This window comes from Manis pentadactyla, chromosome 6, assembly GCF_030020395.1.
Source record: "Manis pentadactyla isolate mManPen7 chromosome 6, mManPen7.hap1, whole genome shotgun sequence".
Classification (NCBI taxonomy): domain Eukaryota; kingdom Metazoa; phylum Chordata; class Mammalia; order Pholidota; family Manidae; genus Manis; species Manis pentadactyla.
The window spans coordinates 151685377-151712542 of record NC_080024.1 but is presented as its reverse complement, the minus strand read 5'-3'; the positions used below and the strand labels follow the sequence as shown (position 1 = coordinate 151712542).

General features: G+C 38.7%; 1 protein-coding gene across 3 annotated transcripts in view; it reads right to left on the bottom strand.

Moving 5' to 3' along the window:
- SOCS6 (suppressor of cytokine signaling 6) overlaps window positions 1-27166 on the bottom strand; it is a 45580-nt gene that overhangs the window by 5562 nt on the left and 12852 nt on the right. For 2 of the 3 annotated variants that reach the window (XM_036876744.2, XM_036876745.2), the window contains exon 2: window positions 4365-9946. In XM_036876744.2, coding sequence (XP_036732639.2) covers window positions 8225-9820 — 1596 coding nt within the window. In that variant the 5' untranslated portion in view covers window positions 9821-9946 and the 3' untranslated portion in view covers window positions 4365-8224. Of the gene's footprint in view, window positions 1-3596; window positions 3747-4364; window positions 9947-27166 lie in introns of those variants that run through there. The other variant, XM_057504268.1, reaches the window with a different exon arrangement.

Sequence of the window (27166 nt, the reverse complement as noted above, 5' to 3'; positions counted from 1 at the left end):
TTAAAGCTAATAATTCATAATGATTAAATTAGTTAAATGAAGAATTCACATTTAATATTCCCATCCCTCAGCAAACATAGATAGTTTAAAAGCCACAAATTACTAGAAATAATATAAATGTGCAGTTATTTCAGTATATAAAGTAGAAAGGAAAAAATCAACATTGGGTTGAAATTGCTCAAGACACTCAAGTTCAGATTTCCCTTTCTAGCTGGCATTTGCTGAATTTCTGGATTCCACCAATTGTCTTTAAATTCTAAACAGTGAAAAATGACTTCCTCAGAAGTAGTGGAAAAAAAAAAAAACAAGAAGAGAAAACTACACCACTTTTTAAAGCAATCAAAACCAACCATCAACCATCATTACTGGGGAAATACAAGAGTCAGGATTTGAGTGAGGCCTTGAAAGCATAAGAATAAACTTCTATATAGCCTGCCTTAGCTGTACTTCCCAAAAGAAGGCTCCAAAAATTAGATGGCTTCTAATAAACGAATCACATTAGTATTTTTCCCATAATCAAAGGAAGTAGATCAAAGTTTGGTTTCACAACCTTGTTGCTTCCTTAAGAGGCATTCTCAGGTGAAAAATAAGGCCATTGCCTGGGTAAATCAACAAACCAGCCCAGAAAGTGATCAAAGCTGTGAAAATAGCATTTTGTAAATTATTTAGTGTCCTGTGAGCACATTTTACTGACATCCCTGAGGTCACAACAGAGACAAGTATTGATATGTATTTTTGCACCATGTTTTGCCATATTGTTTTCATTAAAATGGTTTCATGTGCGATCCATAAGGAAAATCAGTGCTATACCAAAGGGAGGAAAGGAGGTCGCAGATTTTAACCTTTACTGGAATAGTTTTGGCAACATAAATTTCCTCTTCCTTGTAATCTATTCACATGCTAAGGCTGGAGGAAATATTTTAGGGATTAAATCTCTGCCCCAAAGAAATCAATTCTCATTTTTGAAAAGAGAATTTTGTTATGTACCGGAACATAATGCTGATAGGGTTTAGGATAATTCTTCCAACCCACTTATAACAAAATTATTTTTTTGTTAATGAATTTGAACCAGGTATTATATAAAAGCTATTTACCAGAAGAGAAGTGGGGAGAATTTCCCTTAGATTTATCATAACAGTTACCATATGGACATATGTGGTGAGTTTTTCTACCCACCTAAAGGTGCAAGCAGAGAAGCTAGAACACAGAGGGTAAGTACAGCTAGAACTTCGTGGATAGCTTTCAGATGGACCTTCTTGCCAGGATGTGATAACTACAAAATGACAGAAGTAGAAGAGAATTGGCTAAGCATTGGTATAGGAAACAAGAGGAGTGTGGAGTCTTACGTCTGCCATAAAGCAAAACCATGGCTCCTAGTAAAAGAGAGCACAAATGAATGGCTCAGGCAGATGACCAAATACATTAGCAAAAAAAGCAGACATAACACCTTTCCTTACAAACAAACAGGTGAAGTCCTCCCAAGAGGTACAATTCAGCTCCACCAAACCTTGTTCCTATATATGAGGCAGTTTGTTTTCAGTGACCCTTTACAAGGCCATACAAGCAAAGGCTGAGTTGCCATCCTCAGCAATGAAGACAGAGAACATCAGATGGGCCACTAGTCAGGCCTCCATAGATGGTTACCTGTCATTGGTTAGAATATCTTTTGTGTAAGCTCTGGAGTATCCCTTGGAGAAGAAAGCAGGAGGTCATTCATTTGCTTATGTTTTTTTTTTCTGACAATCACACAAATAACAGAAAACCCTGAATAGAGGAAATGCATTCGATTGAATAGGACAGTGGATTTTGAAATTAGACGTGAGTTTGTGGCCTGGTTCTTATCACTGTATTTGTGATCTTGGGGGTGAACCTGTGCCTCAGTTTCTCTTACACAGATAAGTTGTCTGCCTTGCATAGGGCTGTTTGGAGGATGTGAAGCTATGACAGGCTTTAGCAGTACATATATTAGCACAATTTATGTTTGCAGTTATTAAAAGATGAAGGGTATGAACACCAGCTCTCTGGTTTCATCTGTTGAATCCAGGAGATTCCCAGAGAACCCATTTACTGCAGAACAATGGATTCTTCTGTTTCATGATAAACATCTGTTAGTTTTCTAGGCAAGTGTCACACCTCACAGCCACTGTAAGCTGGCAATTCTGTGGGCCGAATGGAGCTCACCGTCTGTCGGGCACGAGAACCCACGATTGACAAGGACTGCAGTGAGGAGGGAGGAACGGGCTGTGGCAAAGGCACTGCCAGGTGAACAGGGGCTCCAGCAGGACAGCCCTAAAGTACAGAGGGCTAGAGACGCCACTTCTTAAAACTGTCACGAGCAGGCTGGGGCCTGGGAGCAGATTGTTTACACAAGGCAAGGGATTCTCTTCAATGGGATTCTAGGATGGAACTCCATATATTTAGAGAACACTTGATGAATTCACTTGTGACCCACGCTGGTAATCAAGTCCTAGTGTCTCTCAGACTCAGAACCAAGTTAGAGAACAGGAAGAGGCTGTATTATATATAGATCTGTGCTCTGTAGAACTTCCTTCCATGTCTCATGATCAGAAAGTCTCCTTTTCCAGGTAAGATTTACCCTTATTTGCAAGTCAGTTACCAAGGACAGGACTTGCCCGCTCAAACTGAGCCTGAGGCAGGGAAAGGAGCCCCTGCACAGGCCCTGCAAGAACCCATGCTCCGGCAGCCTCCCCTGGGCTCTTACCACCTGAGAGTCTTGGCCAGCAGCTCTCCTCTGCCCTTCTGGAAGACGCCATGAGGCTGCCTGGTTTTAAGCAGAGAAAATACAGCCTCAGACCAAAGTAACTCCAGGAGTCTGGCTACAGAGTCAACTGTGCCCAGAAATGGATATGTACTCAGAGGCTCACTACTCCTGGGTTATTTACCAGTGTCCACCCCCGGATTACCAAGGGGTCACGGAATTTGGGGGGGAGGGGTTGGAGGAGGGGACTGGAGGGAGGGAACAAGGCAGTGAGTACGAAAGCATCAATTAGCGCCACAAGTCACACAAAAAGAGGAGGAAGAAAACATGAGTCAGATGTTTTAAAAAGATGTTTCAGAGGGTTAGGAAACCCTAAAAACCAGAAACTGTCATATGAGAAAGCTAGAATTAAAGGAAGGTTTTGAAAAATAATGATGTTTGAACAAGGCTAAAGATTTGAAAGAAAGACAACTAGACCGTAAGTTAAAACAGCAGACAGCAAGGCGAGAGGTCAAGTGAGATGAAGGTTAAAATCTGTGACTCCTAAGTTGAAAGCCTATAAAAGCATCAAGTAAAATCTGTGAGGTTAAAACAAAAGTTCAGCATTTAAACGTAGGGGTGGCACTGGGAGTCAAAGAAATGGACCATGATCAGCATGATACATTGTGGAAGTTCCAATGTTCTCAACTGACGATTTCTTGCTGTGGCCACACGTCTCCCATCCTCAGAGCGTGTGCACGGAACCCTCTCCCTTCTGGGCTCTCAGAAGCCCCCGGCACAAACAGGGTGCCCACCCTGTCCCCGGCACAAAGCGCATCGCTCTGCTTGTTGAATGAATGACCCTTGAGAAGGGGTAGATGAGAATAAAAATGTTTACCTGGCTATGGCGTAACTTTGTAAAGTGTAGCCTTTTTCACTTCTTCAGACAAGATCATTCTCTTCCCATAATTTTCTATTTCATTAGCACCACCACGAGTAGACAGATTAAGTAGACCATTAAGGCCAAAGCTGCCACTTGACACCAGATCTGGAAAACGTGGTGAGAACATCATGTTATTTGGAATTTATGAAAGCCAAAATTTGTGATGTATTCTGAACAAGGTCACTTTAAAATTTATCTTTGATTTAGCTAGTTTTTAAAAGGACTTGTCAAAAAATACTAAAACAAGACTTGAGTGAACATTTGACCCAACGTGGTATAAAGAAGTTTAAAAGCATATAATTACACCCAGGTATTTGAGACATCATTCTTATCTATAAAAGATTCCTAAAGGACTTCTACACAATGCACTTTGATAACCTGGTTCTATTTTTACAAAGTACTACTAAGTAAAAAGGACATGTTTTTATAAAATGTCACATCCAAACATTTCATCATTTAGCCTGACCTTCTTTTACTGAGGCTTTACGACTTAGTCTTTAATAGATGTTCTGCCAACTCACTCCAGCCTTTATGTTGAAGGCTTTAGGGTACTGGTAACACTGGCTGATGCCCGGTTTGTTTAATGTCTCCCACGAGTGACACTATTTCACCTTTCCCTTTTTATTAAGTTCCTGGTCCCTACCTTCCAGTGTCTGCCCAGTTGATGGGTCATCCAGAAACTATCTAGTTATCCCTGAATTAATTAAAATTAAACTCTGTGTCCAGGTATTAAATAGAACACAAGGCAGATGTGTGAATGAAATTTTTATTTACACACTGTATCTAGAAGCAGATACATAAATTCTTATATAATTTCCAAAAATGTGCAAGAAATTACTATAATTTGTTTACAAACCAAAACACATATTAAAATCAATGGACTTTGGATAATTCATTGTGGTGTTCTCAGTACAAATGGTACACACCTGATTTGAAACATACAGAAAAAGTGTAAACTACAGCAATCTGGATTGCAAGTATTAATTCCATGGCACTCCAATTACTATAAAATTTCTTTACCCCAATGTGTATACTTATTACAAAATCTTATAGGATTTTTCATCACCTCTAGATGTATAGTTTGGATTACCTTTCAGAAACAGCAACTACACATTCGCAATGTTATTAATAAAAAGTATGTCTATAAAAACTTTCATAGGATTAAAAAAGTATTAAAAGAAACCAAATTTGTGATTACTAGCGTACCAATACTTCATTTTAGAATTTAAAGTTACTTATGGAACTGGCAATTGTTCCCTATTAGAGTTTTTAACAAAACTGTCTATTGCTGGTAGTGTTATTTCATTTTCAAATTAAGGTTTCACATTCAATGAAAAGCCATTAAATTTAAAATATATTATTTTGAATCATTCATAAAGCAAATATCTCTCATAAAGAATTAAATTTGGCATTTCTGAAAGCATTGTTATTTAGACTTGTAGCACTAACAGAGACATTGCATATAACCTATTTAAGATTTTAGTTAAATTATCCTGTTTCAATAATACTGGCTCAGAAGTTATAATGTATATTTTGTATTTTATTTCCTAAATGCCAATGATTTCGCCTTTTGGCACGTGATTTTTTTCAACAGCAAGATGGTTGCCCTGGGTAATTGATTTCCTTAAAAACTGTTTTTAGTTCTACAATCATTTTCTGTGATATCTTTTTGACCTTCTAAATTTTCAGATTATTGCACCAAGTAGAACGAGAAGAGTTTCCTTAGAAAGAGTGAGATATTTTTCAAGTACTTTTTATTATTTATAAAAATGTGTAATAGTGTCCTAGTAAGCCTGGCAGTAGCTTCTGGCCTCCATCATGTTTTGTGATGAACTATTTCATTAAAAAAAAAAAACTCTGATTCATTTATTGTCTCAAATGGATACAACTTTCCTGTTTCCTTGTTCTTGCCTTGAGAGCTCAGAAGCACATACTTAAAAATCACCTACAGGTTGTGTCCATGTCATCTAAGCCACCATTCAACAGAATCCAGAAACTTACCCAAATTATTATCCAGACTGAACTACAGGATGAAGGCTTCTTTTTCCCCTTTCCATTTTTAACCAGACTGTTTCAGTGTATCGTATTGAGCCAATCTTTCACATTATAAGATGTTGCCTATGCCAAATGGTTTTCTCTACATGAAAGCAGAAAATACCATGACAGTCTTTTGTTTGTAAGTAATTTCTCAACAAATACTTTCATCTTTATACTTCAGACCCTAGCGATTTCAAATTGGATTAGAATAGGGCATTTTAAAGTATTTATTACAAATCTACAAAAGTACATAAAAAACTGGCTTTCTGAATTAGAACAGGATCAAGACTTGCCCTCCATAACACAAAATATAATTTTTAAAACATTTAGGTGAAATTCAGAATAGTCCTAATGTGAGACTAACTGATTAGATCTTAAACACACGGTATCGTGAGGAAAACGTGGGGAACAGGCTATGCCCACATGGTAAGACGGGGTTCAGGGCAGTCCAAAGACCTCTGTGCACCATGATGTCACAAAGAGGACATGTAAATGCTTCTAGAAATGTGAAGAAGCCATTTCCACATTTATTATTAATACACAGTGACTATGTGACAATACCTGCCATCTAATATAGATGCACAGGGACTTTTAACTCACCCTAGATATATTCTAAATTGTTTAAAAATAAATAGTTTTGCAAAAAAATAGTTTAAATGTCTTGCATTAATTTGATAAGTTTACAACTCTGTAATAGTTCTTAATCCAAAAGCTTATCGTGAACATTTAAATTATATTATTACAGTATACTCCATATTCCATCTTATTACGTGAAAACATATCAGAAAAATGAAAGAGGAGTCTTTGTGACACGGTACAATCAACATTCCACCAAAATTAAGTACCTTTTCCCCTTTAAATGAAAATACAGTAACACAATATTATGGCATTGTGCCTTTTCTTGATAATTCTCTGTTGTGACCCTAAAAAAACAGGAAAATGTGGGGATATTGGTATGTCTGAATGACAAAGACATTTAAGTTTGATTGAAGACCTTTACTCTTGTTCTTACATGGGGTAAAAGAAAACTGAGTGGCAAAGGAAGAAATGTCTTAAATTACATGTTTCATCTGAAACTTAAATATTTTCCCTTAAAGCTGTGTAGCTGGAAACATTTTCTGGATGGGGTAATCCCAAAATACTAAAGAATAATGCAGTGAATAAGCACTGCATTTCAAAAAAACTAAGAGGTATTGAGGATAACACATGCCTGCCCAAACAACTGGTTCAAAGAAATAAAGTAATGATGTAAATTTACTTAAGACTTAGCTAGATTAAAAAGAAACAAATAGAAGACCTTTTTTTAAATGGCAGTATATACGGTAGGCAATTAAAACTTCCATATATGATATGGTTTTAATATTTTTCTTATATGGTGCTCCACAATTTCTACAATTTTTCAACTAAAGTCATTGGATTATTTTGCTTTTTGCTTTTTGGGTTTTTTTTTTGGTGGAGGGAAGAGTCAAATCTACGACATCTTAATAGAGACTACATAAAAGAAAAGTACAAATCCAACTTTAAAACAATGTTTTCTTTCTATTCAAATAAATTTAAAGCTTCATATAAACTTCAACGTTGCAAGAGAATCTAGTTCACTTATGAAATTGGTTCTACATCAAGTTCATCCAAGAAAATGTTGCCTATGCTAAAGAAATCACAGATAAAACATTTTACCAAAGTAGGTAACAAAAAAAAACTGCTATCACAGGAAACTATGATCATATACTATTTCTTTAATAATAGTTCTAGTTCCATTGGCATTTATATGTTATGCCAATTTGTACTAGAGCTTATGACAGAAAAGGCAACAATTTCTAAACTGGTGGTATACACTTATGATTTTTCAATGTAAGGCCATTTATTAAAATAGACAAACCACAAGATGAAAGTGAAGGCAACAGAAAAATTCAACTTTCACAACCAAAAAAACAGCACAACCTTAAAAATAATTTAGAGATAAGTGTATGTTGCAGATCTGCATTCCATTACCCAAGATTATGCCAATTCCTAATTCTAAATAAATCTTTGTAAAGTATGAGAGCAAAAATAATTTTCAGTGTATGTGTAAATTGTTTTATCACACCGGTATGTTTACTCAACGCTCTCTCTGAAAATGGGCCATTTAAAGAGACATAACAAATTCCATTCTCTAAGTTCCATTCAGCTTTACTTAGGGTTGAATACACACAAAATGTGCTTTTAATGCATAAAAATCACAGTGGATAGCAGCAAAGGACTTGGGTGGGGAGTGGGGGGGTTTAAGGAGAAACTAATAATTCACATTGTGATTATTCCACACACTGATGAAAGATAATTCACACTTCTAAAACCTCAAGACTTCCCTTTCTAGAGGGCCATAACAAACCCAAGATGCCTTGCCAACATTTGCCCACCCCCAAACCAAACTGATGACTCTTGTACACATAAAACTGAAAAAGTACGGCAGCAAAAAAAATTTGATAGCAATGAGAGTTTGTAAACTGGATTTCCATCTCTTTTTTTTCTCATTCCCAAAGTGCAAGATGCAGGGTTCTCACGACCTTTCAGTAGTGCTTCTCCTGTAAGTAATCCTTCATTTTGTTTGGCAAAGGCAGTTTCTGAATTAAGTCTATCCTGGTGTACTGGCGGATGACGAAGCGACACAGGTACTGCAAGGAGCGCACCTGCATGAACCGCGACACTGGATTGGTCAGTCTGACGGGGTAGGTCGCAGACCCAGGCAACCGAGATCTCGAGTAACAAAAAGCTCCATTTTCAGAGTCCCTGATTGAATGCTCAATTAGATCAACTATAGACGTATGTCCTTCCACGTCTGGTTGTTCGTAAAAGCTAAACCTACCGTTTGAGTGCTCGATTCTAGTGTGAAGCGTTTTGCCGTGGGAGCGGAAGCTCAGGCTTAGAAGGTAGCGGTCGTCAGAACTGTCCCGAACCAGGAAGGAGCCGTCGGGCACGCTGGCCAGCTTGCCCTCGGCCTCCCAGCGCGTGATCGGGCCCCAGTACCACCCCTGCTTGGCGAGCTTCTTCAGCTCCTCCGTAAGGCTCGTCACGGCCAGGGGACCGCTGCTCTGCACCGAGTCGTAGACCCGGGCGACCCCGGGGGCGGAGGTCGGGTCGAAGTGCAGGTGGCAGCGCACGCTCTCGGCCGCGTGGGCGCCGGCGCAGGCGAGCGCGCCGAAGCTGCCGCGGAGCGGGCTGGCCTGCATGGGCGGCAGCAGCGGCGACAGCGGCACGGCGCGGCCCGCCCGGGGGCTCTGCAGCAGGACGCCCGTGGTGCCGACCAGCAGGCCGCTCACCGGCCCGTCCGCGAAGACGGCCGCGGCGGCGGCGGCCGGGGCCGGGTCTCCTGGGGCCTCGTCTCCGGGGCAGGGGCCGCCGCCCGCGGGCACCGCGGACACCTCCATGGGGGAGGGGCCATCCGGGCAGCAGCCGCGCGGCCCCGCCAGCGGGCACACGCCCTCGTCCAAAGGCACAGTGTACTGGATGTAGTCCTGAGGCACGAGTCCGAGGACCACGGGCACGTGCTCGTCCAGGCGCAGGCGCAGGTCTCCGCTCGGGGAGGCCGACCTCCTGAGCGCGCTGCCCGGCTCCTGGCACACGGTTTCGGCCTGAAGGTCGTGGAAGTCCTTCCGGACGCCGTTCAGCGCGGGCCCCGGGCTGGACGCGTGAACCAAGGCCTTGACGCGCACCTCCATTTTGATGCACGTCTCCTCGGAGTTGGTGGGGCGCAGGGGCCACGGCGTGGGGCTGTAGTGGTGGCTGCGCAGCGACGTGGACCTCACCGGCCTCGGGGCCCTCACGTCCTTGAAGACCAGGGGCGCCGAGGCCGAGGAGAAGCTGTCCTCGTCCGCGCCCCCGGCCGCCGCGCCGCCCTTGCCCTTCTGCTTCTGCTTCACCGAAAGCCGTCTCTTCAGCGTGCCCATCAGGCTTTCCCCTTTTGGTCTGTTTTTCCCACCTTTCTCGTCGTCGCTGTTGATATCGCAGTTGGCCATATCTTTCCCATAGCAGCTACCGAATATGGAGTCGTCTTTTCCAAAATCACTGGCGAGTGAGGGTTGCTGGACTACCATGAAATCCGTCTCTTCTTTACTTTTATTCAAGTTGAAAGATTTCCGGAAGGTTTTAAGACTAATTTTCTTCATTATGATTAGTGACCTAATCCAAGGAGATCAATTTATCTCTGGAATATTATCCTCAGACATCTGGGAGACGCTGCAAGGCTGCATCTGTGTATTTTTCCAGCTTCATTTACCCTTTCGAGCCATTTTCTAAAAAAGAAAAAAAAAAATTTTAAACGTCACATTAAAAAATATTTCCCCCAGAGTTTTATCTTACTGTTTTAATCCTTGAGCTTCTGAACAAGGAGCCCTGAGGATGCTCACAGGAAGGTAAGCTCCATGAGGAAGGGATTGTTTCCCACTTCACCCTGCCTATACGTAATCGGCACTTTACAAAGGTCCTATGATGCTTATAAAGAACAAACCCTAATTGACCTCTTCTTTTTGCACCTGGCTTTTGGTTTCATCCTTAATTACAGGTCAGCCTTCTGTCTAACACTACTCTGGCAGAGCCACACCCATCTTCATCACAAATTCACACAGTTCCCTGCCTCTGCAGCCACCAGTCTACGTTCTGCAAACCCTTGTAAAGAAGGTACCACTCAAACTGAGAGCGAAACAAGTCTGGTTGATTTCTCAGCCACTTACATATATTTAAATATTTAAACATCTGTGAAAATAAAAAGAATTCTATAATCTGTGATAGATTATATGAAAAAAGTCTGGAGTGTCTTTCTTTACCTGCAATTTCCTTGAGAATAGGTCCCTTTCACCTCCACATCCCCAGGGCCCACACAGAGGAGAGCCAAATGCTTGCAGCTTCGGACCCTTTCACCTCTAGAGCACACTCAGACACACTACGTATGTGTGGTGCAGATCTATTTAAAAAATTATGATGCATATTTCCAGAATGATTTCTTCCTCTTCTTTTTTGTAATTTCCCATGGTAAATTTTTTACTTCTGCATGCAAAAATGTATCTTCTCAACTTTTCTGTACACTGTTCCATCACTGAAATGATAGGATTTCAATTCTGTAAAAACTTGCAGAAAGTGATTTCTTGGAAAAAAATGTTGGCACCAAAAGTCATATTGTTAACAGTAGTAATTTAAACTATGCATAATGTTCTATTTCCTCTGTGGCCATGGTCTGCAGTTTCTGCAACCAATATAGTATAATGTCATCACAAGATAATTAGCTTGAATTTGAGCAAAATGCTAATAAAACTAAAAGATTCTGATCTATTCCATTAGTTTAGCATCTTTTTCGTGGCAAAAAATTATAGCTCTGACCACGACAGCATTCATTAACTCACTATGCATTTACTAAGCCCATACTACATACCTAACACCATGTGGTAAAATGTAGATAAATTGTTTATGGCCTCATAATGCAGTAGGACAGAGACATCTATGAATGCAGAAACTGTAATATAAACCTACTATTAACAGAGTAATGTAACATATGGTGGAAGTTCAGAGGAGAGATACTGGACAAATGTTTACTTTAGTTACAGACAGGATTTGGTTATTGTATAGACAGAATCTGCATGAAATCATTTTTAGTAAAAACCACTCAGACCAGACAACCTATCAGAGGATCAGCACCATCATCTCCATAAAGGAAGAAGTAATTTTAAAAACTCTGACTGTTAAGTACTACATTTTGAGCAAGTTGGTAAAAAATTAAATACATGTAAATACTTGGGAGTACCAGTTATTTTCAACATTATATCGTTTATATTAGAGAAACTCACTATCCAAGTACCATTATCTGCTACCTAAGCATAAAGATATAAAATTTAAGTTAACATTTTAAATTTGGCAAAAATATGGCCATGTATAAACACAAAATAGGGAATATAATGACAATATACTTTAGCTGGCAAGTCACTCCTTTTGAGTAGAGAGAATAGGTTTGTATCTAAAAATAAGACAGATCTCAATATCGAATCTCTCTGGACAAGAATACCAATCCATGTACTGTAGTTGTGAAAGGTACATTTGTAAATGTAAACCATCATGTAATGGTATGTAGATATTTTGCTGATATATGATTAAGATGAATTACTGCCTGCCATTAAAAAGCAACTGGCATGAAATAGAAGTAAAATAATCTGTTCATTTGGGAATAACAACATGTATAAAATTATCTTGAAATTTTAAGAGGTCAACAAGAAAAAAAATTAATAGAAATAGGAGACAATATCCTGCATCATAGAAGTAAGTGGCAAGTAAAAACAAAGTGGCTTTCTAGTAAAAATCAGTATAATGTGCTTGCATCATGTGAGCCCAATCTATGGGCCCTGAGGACAAGCAAGCCCCAGACCCTGACTACTGTACCCCACGCCCCAACCACTGGCTCCCACTTGGCCACTCCTGAAGCTGTCAACCACACTTAGCATCTACATACTAACTTCAGATCAATTTGCCTTTCTACAGAAATATTTTAGAGGCAAAAGTATCTTTGTGAAAATCTACATATTTCATGTTCACACTCAATAACACTGACATTTCCATGTTTGAAAGTTAGTCACAAATTCTGCAACTAAATAATATTCGACTACTATGAAATAATTTTATAATACTACAAATGTGTGTATCATGTAAATATTTGCAGAAATCTTTGTAAATAGAGAAACACTATCACACACAGGGGCAGACCCATGAGTAAATGGAAACCTGACATATGAGAGAAGGCAGACCAATGGGAAAAGGACATGTTTTAACTGAAGGTGCTAAGACAGTTGGCTATATATCTGCAAAAATAAAATCTCATACCATCAATGAAAATAAATAAGTAAATTAAAGATCAACTATGAAAATCTAAGTTTAGTTAGAATACAATATAAAATATCTTTAAGAGTTTGAGATAGAAATAAGATGTCTTAAACAAGGCACTAAATGGATAAAAAATAAAACTTCTGTTCAAAAGATACCATAAGGGGACTGAGATCTCATCTGCCAAATTCTTCTGTGAAGCTGAAACAGAACAACCCAGATACCAAAAGGTCCGCTAACCTCTCATCATCAGAGACAATTTTTAAGCATAATTTTTCATAGTAGTAAGAAACTGCATTTATTTGTCGTAAGAGGCTGAAAATGGTGGCCTGAAGACTAATTAAACCTCCCTGTGTTAAGTGATCATTTTCTGGCTCACCAGTTTTGTCCACAAAAACCTGAGCCAGTATTTTAAGAAAACCTAACTGCCAATATCTTAAAAACAAAGGTATAAATAAGCACAAGAAAAACAAAACATGCTTAGCCCTAATAGCAGAGATATCGCAAGTTAATAGCGTAAGTATTAGCAAGAAAGCATTGCTAACAATAAAAATTTTTTAAATAAGCCGATTTTTAATAAACTAAATCAACAGATCAATATCCAGAATGGCTTATATATGTTCTGCCAGGCGTGTCACCCTAGCATCTTTCACACTCAAGCACACAAATCAACCTAAAGCTTGACCTAGAGGCTCCGGCCCAGCTAGCCTTTTATGAATGCTATAAAATAGTTCAGTTTCACCTTTAATTGCAAAGGCCTTTGTTTTCCTACCTCTGAGCGTGGCTTATGCTATTCCTTCCTCCAGATAACTATTCTCTTCTTTCCTAATCCACCTTTGAGGGAATCCCTCAAACATACATACTTCTCCCAGAAATTGGTTCCTCTCACCCAGCCAGAAGGGAGTCCTCTCTCCCTTCTCTGGACTCCAAATACTCAATCTGTAGTTCTTTTATAGTACATTGCACAGTGACTTAGAATTGCTAGCTTCTACTTATATCTTACCTCCCCAGTAGTACTAGAAAATGAGACCAGGTCTTATTCATTTTTATATTCCTAACTAGCAACTACCATTAGACATTTAATATATATTGCTTAAATTCTTTGTTATCAAATAAATATTCCTTGACTATTAAGTAAATGAATGGATGGGAAAAACCTACACTCTACAAAACTGGCTAGATCTCCTCTTATCAAAATGAAGCAATCTACCAAAAGTCATTATTACAAATGTTCAAGGACTGGCAATTCTATTACAAAGGAAAACCACCTGCCTATCAGCACACTCTGCCATAGACTCTATTCCTATCCTTTCACACGGTATGTGTTTAGGCAGGTAAAGGCTACCAAAGAAATTCTACCAAATACATACTAGAAAAGGAAGAAAATATGTTAAATGATTGACCTCTCCTAATTACTTAGTGCCATGTAATTATTTAAGTACATCTAAAAATAAAAATGATCTCTGATCTCAAAAAGCTGAGGATGGGTGAGAACTGCAGCAGCCCTGCACTGTGTATACATGGCCCACACTGTCACCAGGGGCCAAAAAAACACAAGGTTACACTGAGTTCCCGAGGACTACAGGAGGTGCTACAGACTCCTTTTCGCTTGTAAGCTATTTCCCTAAAGCCTTCTACCATCCTCTTCCCCTTCCGCTTGGAAGACATGCTCCTAGATCCGGGAGGATTTAAGATGACACGTGGTGAGAAACTAACAGATGAAATCTGTGAGCTCCAAAACAGGTCAAAGAAGCCATGCAAGAAGGCAGGACATAGACAATCTGACACAGTATTTGGAAGCAGTAAACTTTGAATATGACCACTGATTAAAAGCTGTAAGTCAGACTAGATTGTAAATAAAGATGGGGGAGGATGTGGTGGTTCCCAATTTTGCCTCCCAGCTGAGGTGGGAAACTGCAGATGCAAACACTGAGAAGCCTAACTGGCTGCACGTCAGGGTATGAGTAACATCCACAAGAGGACATGGTGGTTCTGTGGATCCCCTGAACGCACAGACCAAATATTTTGTCCAGATTCTTTTCTCTATCCATCACGATCATCAGATCTTCAGAGGAATCCTGACTCACAAAAAGGTCTGTCTTAAGAAAAAACTTTGTAGATGGGAAGAACGCACCTCGGTGGTAACAGCCCCCTTGGCCCGGCCCTTGCTCGCTACTTTGGGAGAGCCTGACTGGGCAGCACAGACACGAACAAGTAGCCAAGAGGGCATGACAATTATTCACCGTGATAGCTACCATGAGGGAAAAGGAGACAACCAGAGCACACGGGGGTTCCTACTCCGGATTCAATGAACACTGAAGACCCCTCCAAGCCCTCTCTGACAAGCCAATATTCAGGCCAAAGCTGGAATAAGAAGCCAATCATGCAAAGGAAGGCTGAGGTAGAGGGAGCAACTTCCTGGATTGAGGGAAGGACACGTGTAAAGGCACTGAGGTGGGAAACTGCAGATGCAAACACTGAGAAGCCCAACGTGCCTAGAGTCCAGAGCATGAAGAGGAGCAGGGCACAGAACTGTTCTGGTCGGAATCTAAGTGCAATGAGAAGAATTAAGAGGTTTCCAATAGCACATCATCTAGTTTATACATGCACTTCCAAGTTTTGAGCCCATACATCCTCCTCTCCAACACACATACACAGACTGACCCAGAAATGTAACTGTGATGACAAAAAAAACAAAAAATAAAAAAAACCCAAAGGTCTCAAGTTGCCTTATTGAAAAAATAGATGAACAAGTGCCTAACAAAAAAATAAGATGTCAAAATAATCACTTGGAACCACTTTAGCTCTAGGGGAAGATTATCCAAGTTTCCCTAATGGAACACATGCCTTTTAAATTTTTGTAACAATGGTTGGGTTGAGAGTTCAAATTCAACTGGAGAAACACTTGAATCAACCGCACATGAAGATTATATTCCCATCTAATTTCCCTTTGCAAATTATTCTTCATAATGACCTGGTTTTGTGATATAACTTTAGTGATACTAAGTAACACTCAACTTCAGTTAGAAATTATTAATTGGTCAAAACATGACACCTGCCAGGAAAACAGTTGTAGTTGCAAACCCTTCTGGATCTACCAGTTATGGGTCTACTAGTCAGAAATGAGTATGTATGTATGCGTGTTGGGGGGGGTGGGTATGTACATGTGCAGACCCAGATAATACAGCTAGGAATATGAATAGACTCATCTCAGGGTTGGATGGACAGCATTCAGAGCATATGCCACCTAACGAAAGCCCAAACTTTAGGGATCCATAACTAGGTAATTTCTGAAAAGCAGGTACAGAAAATGAAGAAAGATCCGGAACATGACATGGAGAGCAGGCCCGTGTAAGAAGCGGAATGGTGGAGGGTCGGGGCAGCGGGAAGAAGGCAGCTGTCTAAGTGCCTGCCCACATACATTGGTCTTTCCCGCCAAACTGCAGGATGAATAAAACCCTAAACTCGGCATTTCCACACTCAGCAAAAAGCACAAGTGTTTGCAGTGGTCTGTAGGCCAACACGGTGTGACTCTCCATTCCCACCGCCCTCTCCACTTGCCTTCCTGAAGCTCTGGGAATACTGCAAACATGCTGCCATTTCGGGCCTTCATGCTGGCCGCAAATACTGCACAGCCAGTCCCCTCACTGTCTGCTCAGCCGTCACCTTCTCAACGAGACCTGCCTGACCATGCCCTTTAAACTGTGCCACAAACCCTCTGACCGTGTTATTTTTTTTCTAGCATACAACAGAATTTCTCTTTATCATGTTGTCTTTCTCCCCCTCTTTAAAGAAGGTAAGGTTTACAAAAGCAGGGATTTTAGCTCACTGATGTCTCCCAAGAGTCTAGGCCATACCAAGGGTGTAGGCGGGGCTCAGTAATTACGAGTAATGCGATTTAGACATGCAAACTGTCTAAAATTTAGACAGGCATAATGGCCTACTTTTATTTCCCTTACTCCCCACCTTAAGACAGAATTTACCATTATTTAGGGTAAAGTTACAAAACTCCTTAACATAATACGGTCCTACACGGTCTAGCTGGTCTTTACTTTCTGCTCCATTCACTCTGAGAATATTCACATTCACAATATTCTCTCTCAACACACAACTTTTTAAGGTTTAACATATTTCCCCTTTGATTTGAAATTTTTTTCATTTTCCTCTTGGTCTAATTCCTTCACACCTGAGCTCATCTGTCATTTCCTCAGGGAACCATACCCTTGCTCTTCCTGCCTAGGGGAAACCCCCCAAGTACTGACCTCAGAATACTCCATACCTCTCCTGCCTAGGATTTCCATCTCGGATGTACACTTAGATCTGTCTATATAACCATTTGATTAATGACTATCACCCCAGCCAACTGTCATCTACATGAAAAAATAGACTATATCAATTTTTTCCTCCATGTTGTATCTCTAGCTTAGCTCCTATCCGGCCCAAAGAAGGCATTCAATAAATAATTGCTGAATGAACAGAATAAATTGAATTAACACTACTCCCTAATGATAGACAATTTTATGCACATAACTCTGACAGCCCAATCAGTAACTGATTCTGAGGTTATATGTATTTGTATTAAAATTAACTTCACTGAATTGGGGGTTCAAAAAGTTCTGCTTCCCACTATCAAATCCATTTCATAGACAGCCACAGCAAAAGAACTCGGAAATTACCTATTGATCATTATTCCTTTTTCAACTACTGATCTACATGCAACTCAATAGTAACATTAAATAAACAAAATCCAATACTAGACATTAGAAACTATAAGAAGTTCTATTAGGCCATATGTTCTTTTATCTCTTCCCTTCAGTTTTCTAGGCAAAGATTACTCTGGAATTTTTAAGAGTATCTGTTTGTCTGTTTTCACTTCCAAAAATATATGCCATCTTTTTATAGGATTACCATCTGTCTTATGCCTAAGTAAATGCTCTGAATTAGTTTTACTGCTTTTCCAATAGTAAAATTTTAAGTTTATACATTTACTTGACAATGTGCATAAAGTTCCAAGGGAAAAGGTTTTCTACGTGAATATCCACATGGGCAGAAAGTGACATCTTCAAATAATTTCACAATCTCTTTTTTCAGGAGCAGTTGGGGATAGCTATGCGTGTCGTTGCGTAACACCTAATGAAACAGCGTAAGACAACGTTGAACAACTACTTAACCTTCAATGAACAAAATAGCATTATTATTGCCATTTAAAAGTGAGGAAACTGGGTCTCAAGAGATTAAAATTTGCCCAACAAAGTTAAATGAATTGCCATTACTTAACAGCAGATCTGGAATCTGAACTGGCTGCAAATACCAAATTCCTCCCCAGTAAGAAAGCTGTGCTGCTGGTCATTTTACAACTAAATCAGTGGTTCCCCAACTTTCTGGTCTTAAGAACTCTTAATACTCTTAAAAATTACTGGCCACCACAAAACGTTTTGTCTATGTGGGTTGTATCTACTGGAATTTACCCTGTTAAGAAATTTAAAACTGAGATTTAAAACTATCTAATTCACTTAAAAATCATAATATATACTCAATAGATGTTAACATAAATATTTCCACACAAAAAAAATACTTCCCCCAAACAATAAAAATTCATTGAGAGAAATGGCACTGTTTTACATTATTACAAATCTTTTTTCTGTCTGACTTAAGACAGCTGGACTCTCTTGTCTCCGTCTGCATTCAATCTGTTACAGTCTGTTGTTTTAGTTCAAGTGGAAGAAGAAAATCCAGCCTCCTACAAGTATATCACTGGGGAAGGGAGGAATGTTTTATTTAATAATCTTTTCATATAATTGGATATTCTCCTTGTGATACTATACCAAAAATCAATAGGGAATATTATCTTAAAAGTTCCCTGTGCTGAGAAATCCTAAACTACATCAAGATTTGTTTTTACTCTATTACATCCCAACCCACTGGTCTAGCTTGCAAGTGCAATGACTCTTTTATGCATGCATGATTTTTTAACATCATGTATTAGATATTATACAGTATCAAAAAATTGTTAATAATATTACCACTAATCTCATCAGAGAAGTCTAAATATTGAGAAGCAGTTAAACTAACAGTGGTAGATGCAAGTTTCCCACAATTTTAATGTTTGCTTGAAAACTTGAATTTATCAACAGCAACAACTGAAGTGACAGGCTTACTTTGATAAATTTATGAGAAAATATCTATTAACATCTCAAACTGAAAATCCCATGGTTTGTATGTTACTGTTATTTTAGGGAAAAGTGGTGTTTCATGAAGAAACTTGCTACCTCACCTAGCAACTCAAACAAAGGCAAAGCCCTTCCCCCGGGGGCAGCCTTCTTCCTTTGCATGTGGTAGAAAGTGCTTTCTGCACGATTCCATTTAATTAAGGAAAAACTCTTGTAATGTTTACCACTATTTTTTATTTTCTAATTCATTGTGCTTTTATCTTTATTTTTTCTGCTTTTCCGTTTTTTGTTGTGATTGCTAAGCTTTTCAAATTGAGTTGGTTTTTTTTTAATTCCTTATTTAGCTTTTGTAAATGTTTAAAACTGAAGTTTTCCATGGGCCTAGTGTTAAGGTCTTACAGAGTTGCATGGATTTTGATTGGCAGCATTTTCATTACGTTAGTTTACAAATACTATATACCGTTTGTGTTCTTCTTGAGATTTCCTCTGATTCAAGAGTTATTTAAGGATGTTGTTTTAATTAAAAAAAAATTTTTTTTGTTTTTTTCCTATTCAGTTTTATTACCTTGTGGTCATTTAGTAAGATCTTTCTGATTCTTTTAATTTACTGAGATTTCCGCTGAGGCTTAATATATTGTCACATTTAGTAACTATTAAGTTTTTGAAAAGGAGCTTTGTTTTCACTTTTTGGAGAATTCAAGGGTTTGAAAAGATGTGTACTCAGGGTCAAGATTTAATAAAACTAACAATTTTTACAGCTTCATCAATGACCTTCTTTTGTTTTGTTGCCATTACCTAATAACCAGTCTTTACTCAGCTTCACACCGTTGTCTGCAAAATGTTTTTCCCCCAACATTGTACTTAGGAAAATCTTCAAACATATAGAAAGTTGAATTTTACAGTGACCACCAGGATTCCATCACTATTTCACTACATGCTTTCCGCATCTATGACATTCTTACATGTAACTGGAATTTTCCTTTTCCTCTGAGTTATTGGAGGAAAAGACACACGACGGCCATGGCAGTTTCCACTGGCGCTACAACTGTTACACCATCAGATTCACCCACCTTTGCTTTTGCACACTCAGTGAAAATGGAAATACAGTAAAAAAGGCAAATATTTTAGCATGACTATGAAAGGAGACCCACAGGCCATACTTTGAGAACTGCTAACTTAAACTATCGGTGGAGACAGTTTAAAAGCATAAAAGGGAAAGGCTATTAGTGTAAGCAAAACACCCAGATAAAGTTTAGCCAGATAAAGAGCTTCCCTGCTGTGACTGGCTCTCTAACTAAAGGCTGCACCATCAGTTTCTGAGCCCGCCACGGCTCATGCTGTCCATTTCAGTCTCCATTGTTCTTTACTGTGTCAGGACATTATACTTGCCATTACCTTTATGAAAAGGGGGGAAAAAGCAAGGATATTACAACCTCTGCAGGAAAGGAGAAGTAAGAAGGAAAGGAAGAGACCATATAGTAAAAAAGAAAATAAGGGCAATGGCCCACTTAACGTGGAATATGATGAAATTTAGGTCCCAAAGTTTGGTATGCCAATAAATATGAATGGAATAAACTCAACTATTAGACAAAAAAGGTTTTCAGATCTGGTTTAAAAAATGCCAATCATATGTTACATGAACACAACACACTGAAACCAATTATCTCAGAAAGTTTCAAAATACCATAAAATCCCTACCGGTCACTTTTTTCCAACTATCCTCCTCTTCAGCATTTCTACAATCTTCTTTTCCTATCAGGTGAATTATATTTAGTCATATTCTATTTGGAACCAAGGACGCTAAGCACTCTCAGTCACTGGTTTTTTTCCCCAGTACTTGAAATAGCTCCTGGGCATGGCTGATGCCCATCCAAACTTCTCTGAGTTTCAATTCATTCTATGTTTTAAACAGGTAAACCAATAAGCATGTTTAAAAAAAATTGTTTCTACAAAACGTTAATTAATTTGTAAACACTAAATAATTGCAGATGGCTAAAAAAAAAAAGTTCTGTGGAATTGGATGCATGCAGAAACCACTCTAAAAGATTAAGGAAACATTACTTAAAAAGCAACAGAAAACCTAGACCTTTGTACAAAGATTGCTTTGCAAGTGTGATTAACTTCTAATTCTACTTAAAAGTGCCAACTGGAAATAACAGATGATTGTTACGTATGGAGATTACATAATTCAGAATAATTCATACTGATTGAGTTCAATCTATACTTAAAGACATTGGTCCTACATTTGAAAATTAACAAAAGAGTGTATATTTGCTTGTTTAAATTAAAAATAAAATGCTGAAAGTATATGAGTCTGTACTTCAGTGCAGTTTTTCAACTGACAAATACTAATCCTGTTTCAGAAAAACATCCCTTAACAGAAAAGAATGAAAAAAGACATATGCTAACAAGATAGTTACACTAATGGTAGTAGCATAAGACAGTGTTACATTCAAGGAAAACTGGTCAGACAAAATGAAAAGGACACATTACACAAGGTATTATGCGCAAAGAAAACTGCCAAAAATCTTTACACACAAAATGGAACAGCATCAAAATGTCCCTTTCAGCCCAAGAAAGTGAAATAAACAAAAATGAAGAATACAGCAGATTTAAATTACATAATTACTTTATCTATTAAATATATGGGATTCTGGACTCCAAAAAAGTAAGAATAAAAATCCTCCTTTTCAAAAACTTATGAAATAGTTACTAAATGTGACAACATATTAGGCCACAATGAAAATCTCAGTAACTTCAAAGAATCAGAAAGATCTCATTAAATGGCCACAAGGTAATAAAATTGAATATCAAAAACAGAAAAATTTTAAATAGAACACCAAACATCCTTAAATAATTACTGAGTCAAAAAGGAAATCTCAAGTACAAAAATGGTATAGTATTTATAAAACTAACATAATGAAAATATTACACATTAAACTCTGCGATTCTGTAAGACCCTAAAACTAGGCTCACAGAAAACTTCAGTTTTAAACATTGAGAAAACTAAATATGGAATTAAAAGAAACTTGTGTATTCAATGTAGAAGTCAGGAATTACAACAGAAAAAGGAAAAGCAGAAAAAATAAAGATAACACAATGAATTAGAAAATAAAAAGTAGTAGTAAACACTGAGTTTTTCCTTAAGCAAAAACTTAATTGGTAAATAGCTGGCTGCTAATCAAGAAAAAATGGAAATTTATTTACACCAAATTAGAAATAGAACTACAGATCCACAAGAAACCAAAATATGTAAAAGTACTTTGAAAACTGTAAAAATTTGAAATTCAGATGAAATGGATAACTTTATAGTAAAAACACGTAATTACCAAAATTTACATCAGAAAAGGTAGGAATCCAAAAGAAGTTAATAGTGTCAAAGACCTTGAGAAACTAATTTAAAGAACTACCAGGGCTCTAGCTTCCCTAGAGGAAAAAAAGTGACAAGGCAATACAGACATGTAGATACAATAAACTACTTCACAAAACAGAGAAAAAAGCAAACTCCCAAATTTATTTTTGAAGCCAAAAGAAGACTGAAAAGGCATATATGTGTGTGTGTGTGTGTGTGTGTGTGTGTGTGTGTGTGTGCCACAACTGAACAACAAAGACAATGAATTTTAAAAAAAAAGCTGATCTAACTTACAAATACTGAAATACAAATCTTATCAGCAAACACTGGGAATGGTAAGGAGAAACAATTCAACTAGGTAAGGTACACCCCAGGATTGCGAGCAAAGCTGAGTATTTGTAAATTCATTAATATAACTTATCACAGATCAAAGGAGCAAAACATATGATCATAGATATAAATCACAGAAAAGATTTGGAAAAAAAAAATCAATTCCTGACCAGCCCCCCCACCCCCGACCAGCCCCCCAAGAAACCCTTTGTAAAACAGATGGCTATTTAACATATTTACAAGCACATTAAAAGCATATAAATAACAAAGAAATGCTGAAAGCTAGCAACAATGCCAAGTATCGATACTGTTAATTAACATTATTTTCAACATATTAGCCAAATAATTAGACTAGGGTTAAGAAGTAAGTATAAATACAGGAAAGGAAGAAACAAAATGTTGTTATTTGAAGATTATAGGATTGAATGGATACCTGGAACTACAACAGATACAAATGAACTATTAGGAAAAAGAAAAAGAACTCAAGGTAGTGAGTGACTGCTTACAAAATTTGTATGCAATCACTAGTAATTCTGTATTTTTAAAAAGCTTGCAAGTATGTTTACTACATAGCATACATATATGTATTACATAACAAAAGACTAGCTTCTACTTTTAAATTTCAAAAAGATGAAACTTAAAAAATAAACTAATTTTTTCAAATGTCCAGAACTACGTGAAAAACTTTAAAAGGCCTCAGAGGATCATAACAGATCTAAGTATACAGAAAGTCACATCTTGTTCTTATATAAAACAATTCAATCCTGCCAAAATATTAACTCAAGATCCCAGGAAACCATCAATGATGCTTTTGCAAGAAATGTGATAAATATTCTTAAAGTTAACTTTGATGTATAAACTATGAAAAGAGTAAGAAAAATTCTAAAGGACAAATAAGAGAGAATGAGCTGCCCAAGATATTAAAACATACTGTGACACCTTAAACCTGGAGGAGAAAAAAAGACCAGAAAGTCAAGAAATAGACCAAGATATATATGAAGAGTATGTAACTAAGACATGTTAAACTACTGGGAGAAAAGATGGATTATTCAAGAAACGATGGTAGTAGATTCGATAACCATTTGGGAGTGGTGGGGAAAGCAGGGCTTTTACTTTATTTCCTATATAAAAATAAATTTCAAAGGATCAAATATGCAAACATAAAAAAATACAAAAGATGGAGAAAAATCTTTTTAAAAAAATGAACTACAGAAAGCCTTTCTATGGGATAATATAAACTCTTGAATCCATAAAGGAAAAAGATCATCAAATTCAGAACAATGTGAAATCTGTAAATTTCTGGGTAGCCAAAAGTATGGCATAAATAAAGTCAAAAGGTACTGGAAGAAAACCATAAACACATACGACAGAGTTAAGTTCTATAATGCAGGCCAAGCTCTTAGAAATCAGTAAGAGAAAGGCACACAATCCTATAAGCAAATGGGCAAAATACACAAATGGACAGTTCACATAAAAAGACTGATGGAAGGAAGGAAAGAAGAAAGAATGGCAAGAAATAGAGAGCAAGATCAGGCAAGTAATAGAGGACATGAATTCAAAAGGGCAACCAGATCCTAGAAGATTCTCAATTCATTCATCACAAAGTACCTCAACAAGTTTGGGGGTGACAGAACCATTCCATATTGACTGTGGTGGTGGTTACGTGATTAAATACATTTGTAAAAACAATACAGACTGTACACTCTAAGGGTGGGTTTCACTGTGTATAACCCGTATCTCAACTTCAAAAATTCACTGAAAGGAAATTCAAAACAGAAAAGATAGTACCTTTCACCCATGAGCTTAAAAAAGTTACATCAGTAACAGTGATGGCAAGGGTATGGAAAACTGAGCTCGCCTGACTGTGAAGTGGAAACTGGTATAATTTATGGTGGATTATTTGGAAATATTTATCAAAATTTTAGATTCAACATATGCTTTAACCAAGTAATTATGCTATTAGGAATTTGCCTTTTGGACACTCATGCCAAAAGCATGGACATATGGAATATAATTTCCTTACAGCATTAATTTAATCAAACAAACAAAAAAGCTAGTGTTACTTGATCATTTACCTAGTCGTACCCTACTTACCAGTAAATACAGGCAGGCTTAATTATGCCACGCCTTGGTTAAGTCTTCTGAACATACTGAGTTGTTTCATCCTCCTAACTCTGACTTGCAGCTGTGCATGAAGCAGGGATAACACAGAGGGAGGCACGCCTTTGGAACCAGAGTGCATGAACGCACATCTACGCCAGCTCTGCTGTTAACAGCTGTGCCATCTTGGAAGTAACAGTATCTATTCTCACCTGAGTTGGGAGAGTTAAACGTGTGACCGTCTGTGGTGTCCTTACAACAAAGCCCAGCGCATATACAGGCTCCATAAGTGTTTGCAGCTGAAAGTTGAACAGTACTATCCCCGCCGTGGAGATGGGGAGGTGAGGCAGGGATCAAGGCACATGCCTAAAGTCACACAACCGATTATACAGAATGAGCCCATGCAATCACTACACAAGACACGATTCATTTTGGCAAAAAGGTGGACTTAGCCTAAATATCAGAAAACACCACATCAAAAATCAGTGGACTAGTTTAATAATCCACCCGTACAATGGAGTATTATGCAAATACAAAGGTCTAAGAAACACTGTTGGAAAAGGGCAAGCTACAAAACAAATGCAAATACGATCCCCTTTGTGTATCATTTATATGCCCAGATATGTATAGTCCGTGTCTCAAAGAATATGCAAATATGGTAACTACACCTCCGGTGAACAGGAGAAGTCATCAGAAAACTGAATAGTTTGTATTTTCTATACTGGTATACCCCGCTTTTCAAAGTTTTACAGAAGACCCCCACCAGTACCAGTTTTTGCTAACCTGAAGAAATCCCAAGACGATTTTCTCTTTTATGAAAAAACAGTGGAAAGTGAACACAGCACTGAGCATTTGTGTGAGCTGTCCCGGAGGCTGGACACCCCAACAGTGAGCGGTGCCTCCCGGCTCCTTCCCCGGCAGCTACACTCAGCATCTCAGAATCAACTCGCCACAGCTTTGAACTGTGTCTGTGAGCATCTGCGCTTTATCTCGATTTATTTTCTGCCTCCATCTGCAAGATGTATTCTAAGGTATCAGAAAAGCCTGAGAGAGGTTACTTTTTGGGTCTGGGAATGCTCAAAAATTCTCCCATATATATATTAATGGTAAGTGCTTCTTCGCTTATACCATTTCAACTTACAAAATGTTTCATGGCAACATTCTACTTTCTGATGCCAGGAGAAATCCATGTTAGGACCTTTCTGTAACCCATGAGCAGATTTTTACTTTACTACAGAACAACTGGTTACCCACCACCCCACACTTAGGAAAGAAAAGAGGCAGTCTAGGTAAAAGAATGTGTGTCGGTGTGTTTCTGCCCGCTGGAATCACACAGAGTAAGTCTCATGCCCTCGGGGTCAGGGTCTCAACAGTTTCTCTGCCTCGCCTTTCCCGCTGTCCCCGACACCCCCTAGCTTCTCACCCCTGATGCCCGTCTTCCCCTCCAGCCTCGTCTGCCGTCTCCTGCTCCCCCCTCACAGCTCAGACTCTTTCAGTGGCTCTGCTCCCTCTGGACACCGGGAATGAATGCCTTATCCAGCCAAATCCCGGACAGACACCCCTGGCACCCACGTTCACCCCGCACAGCAAGTGGTTTTCATTTAGGACGGTCTCTGTCAGTTTCCCCGACTCACGCCCCCCTCTGCTCCCTCCCCGGCCTTACCCTTGTCTTAACACCGGTGGATCACGGCACTTCCCTGAACAGCAGGAGGAGGCAGCTGCAAAGCCATGGTAAAAACACGGCGAAGAAAGATAAAATCCTTGCCCTCCAAGGACATTATGGTTTAATACAGAATGTAAGTAAGGAAACATTTGAAAGAGACTTTGAGAAGAGCTGTAACAGAAACACGGGGAGGCCGCTAGCCCTTCAGAGGAGAGACGCCCAGCAGAGCAGGGCTACTGTCACTACTGCTGAGATGCTATTTCTATCAATACCACCACAACCACCACCCACTTGGAGGCTACATGTACTAAAAAATGTACGTTGATCTTCTTGAATCCTCGGCAGAATTCTATTTCGAAGGTACTATCTTTAGTTCAACTTTACAATAGAGCAAACTAAACCTTAGAAAGTTTAACAATTTGCCCAAAGACACAAAGGAAGCTGCCGAGTAACCAACCCACGTGCTGACCCCTTGGTGCCTGATCTGGAAGCTGCCGTTTTGGGACTGTTAACGTGACAGGGGCGGGGCAGGCCGAGCCTGGAGATTCAGAGAGCACAGACTCTGCAGCCACACTGCCTGAGTTCAAGCCACGGCCACAACTTCCTAATGACCATGCCTCAGTCTCCTCATCTGAAAAAGGGAATAAAAAAGGCATATATCAAGGGGCATTCGATTCTGGCACAAGGAAACCAGGACGCTGATAAATCCTCTCTGCAAAAAGCAGCTATAGAGCCGGACCCACCTGTCAAAACCACTTTAACCATTTCAGCATTTTGGGGACAAACTACAGCACACAACTGAGAAACTTCATGAAAACCTCTGAACTTTGGGCCTCTATTATAATTACAAATTTTCATGTGTCCAAACATATCATTTAAGAGAAAGCAAGCTATAGACTAGGAGAAATCATTTGCATATCATATCTGATAAAGGATCTGTACCCACAACAAACACATACAGAACTCTTACAGCTGAATAATAAAACAAATAACTATTTTGAAAATAGGTAAAAGACATGAACAGACCTTCTACCAG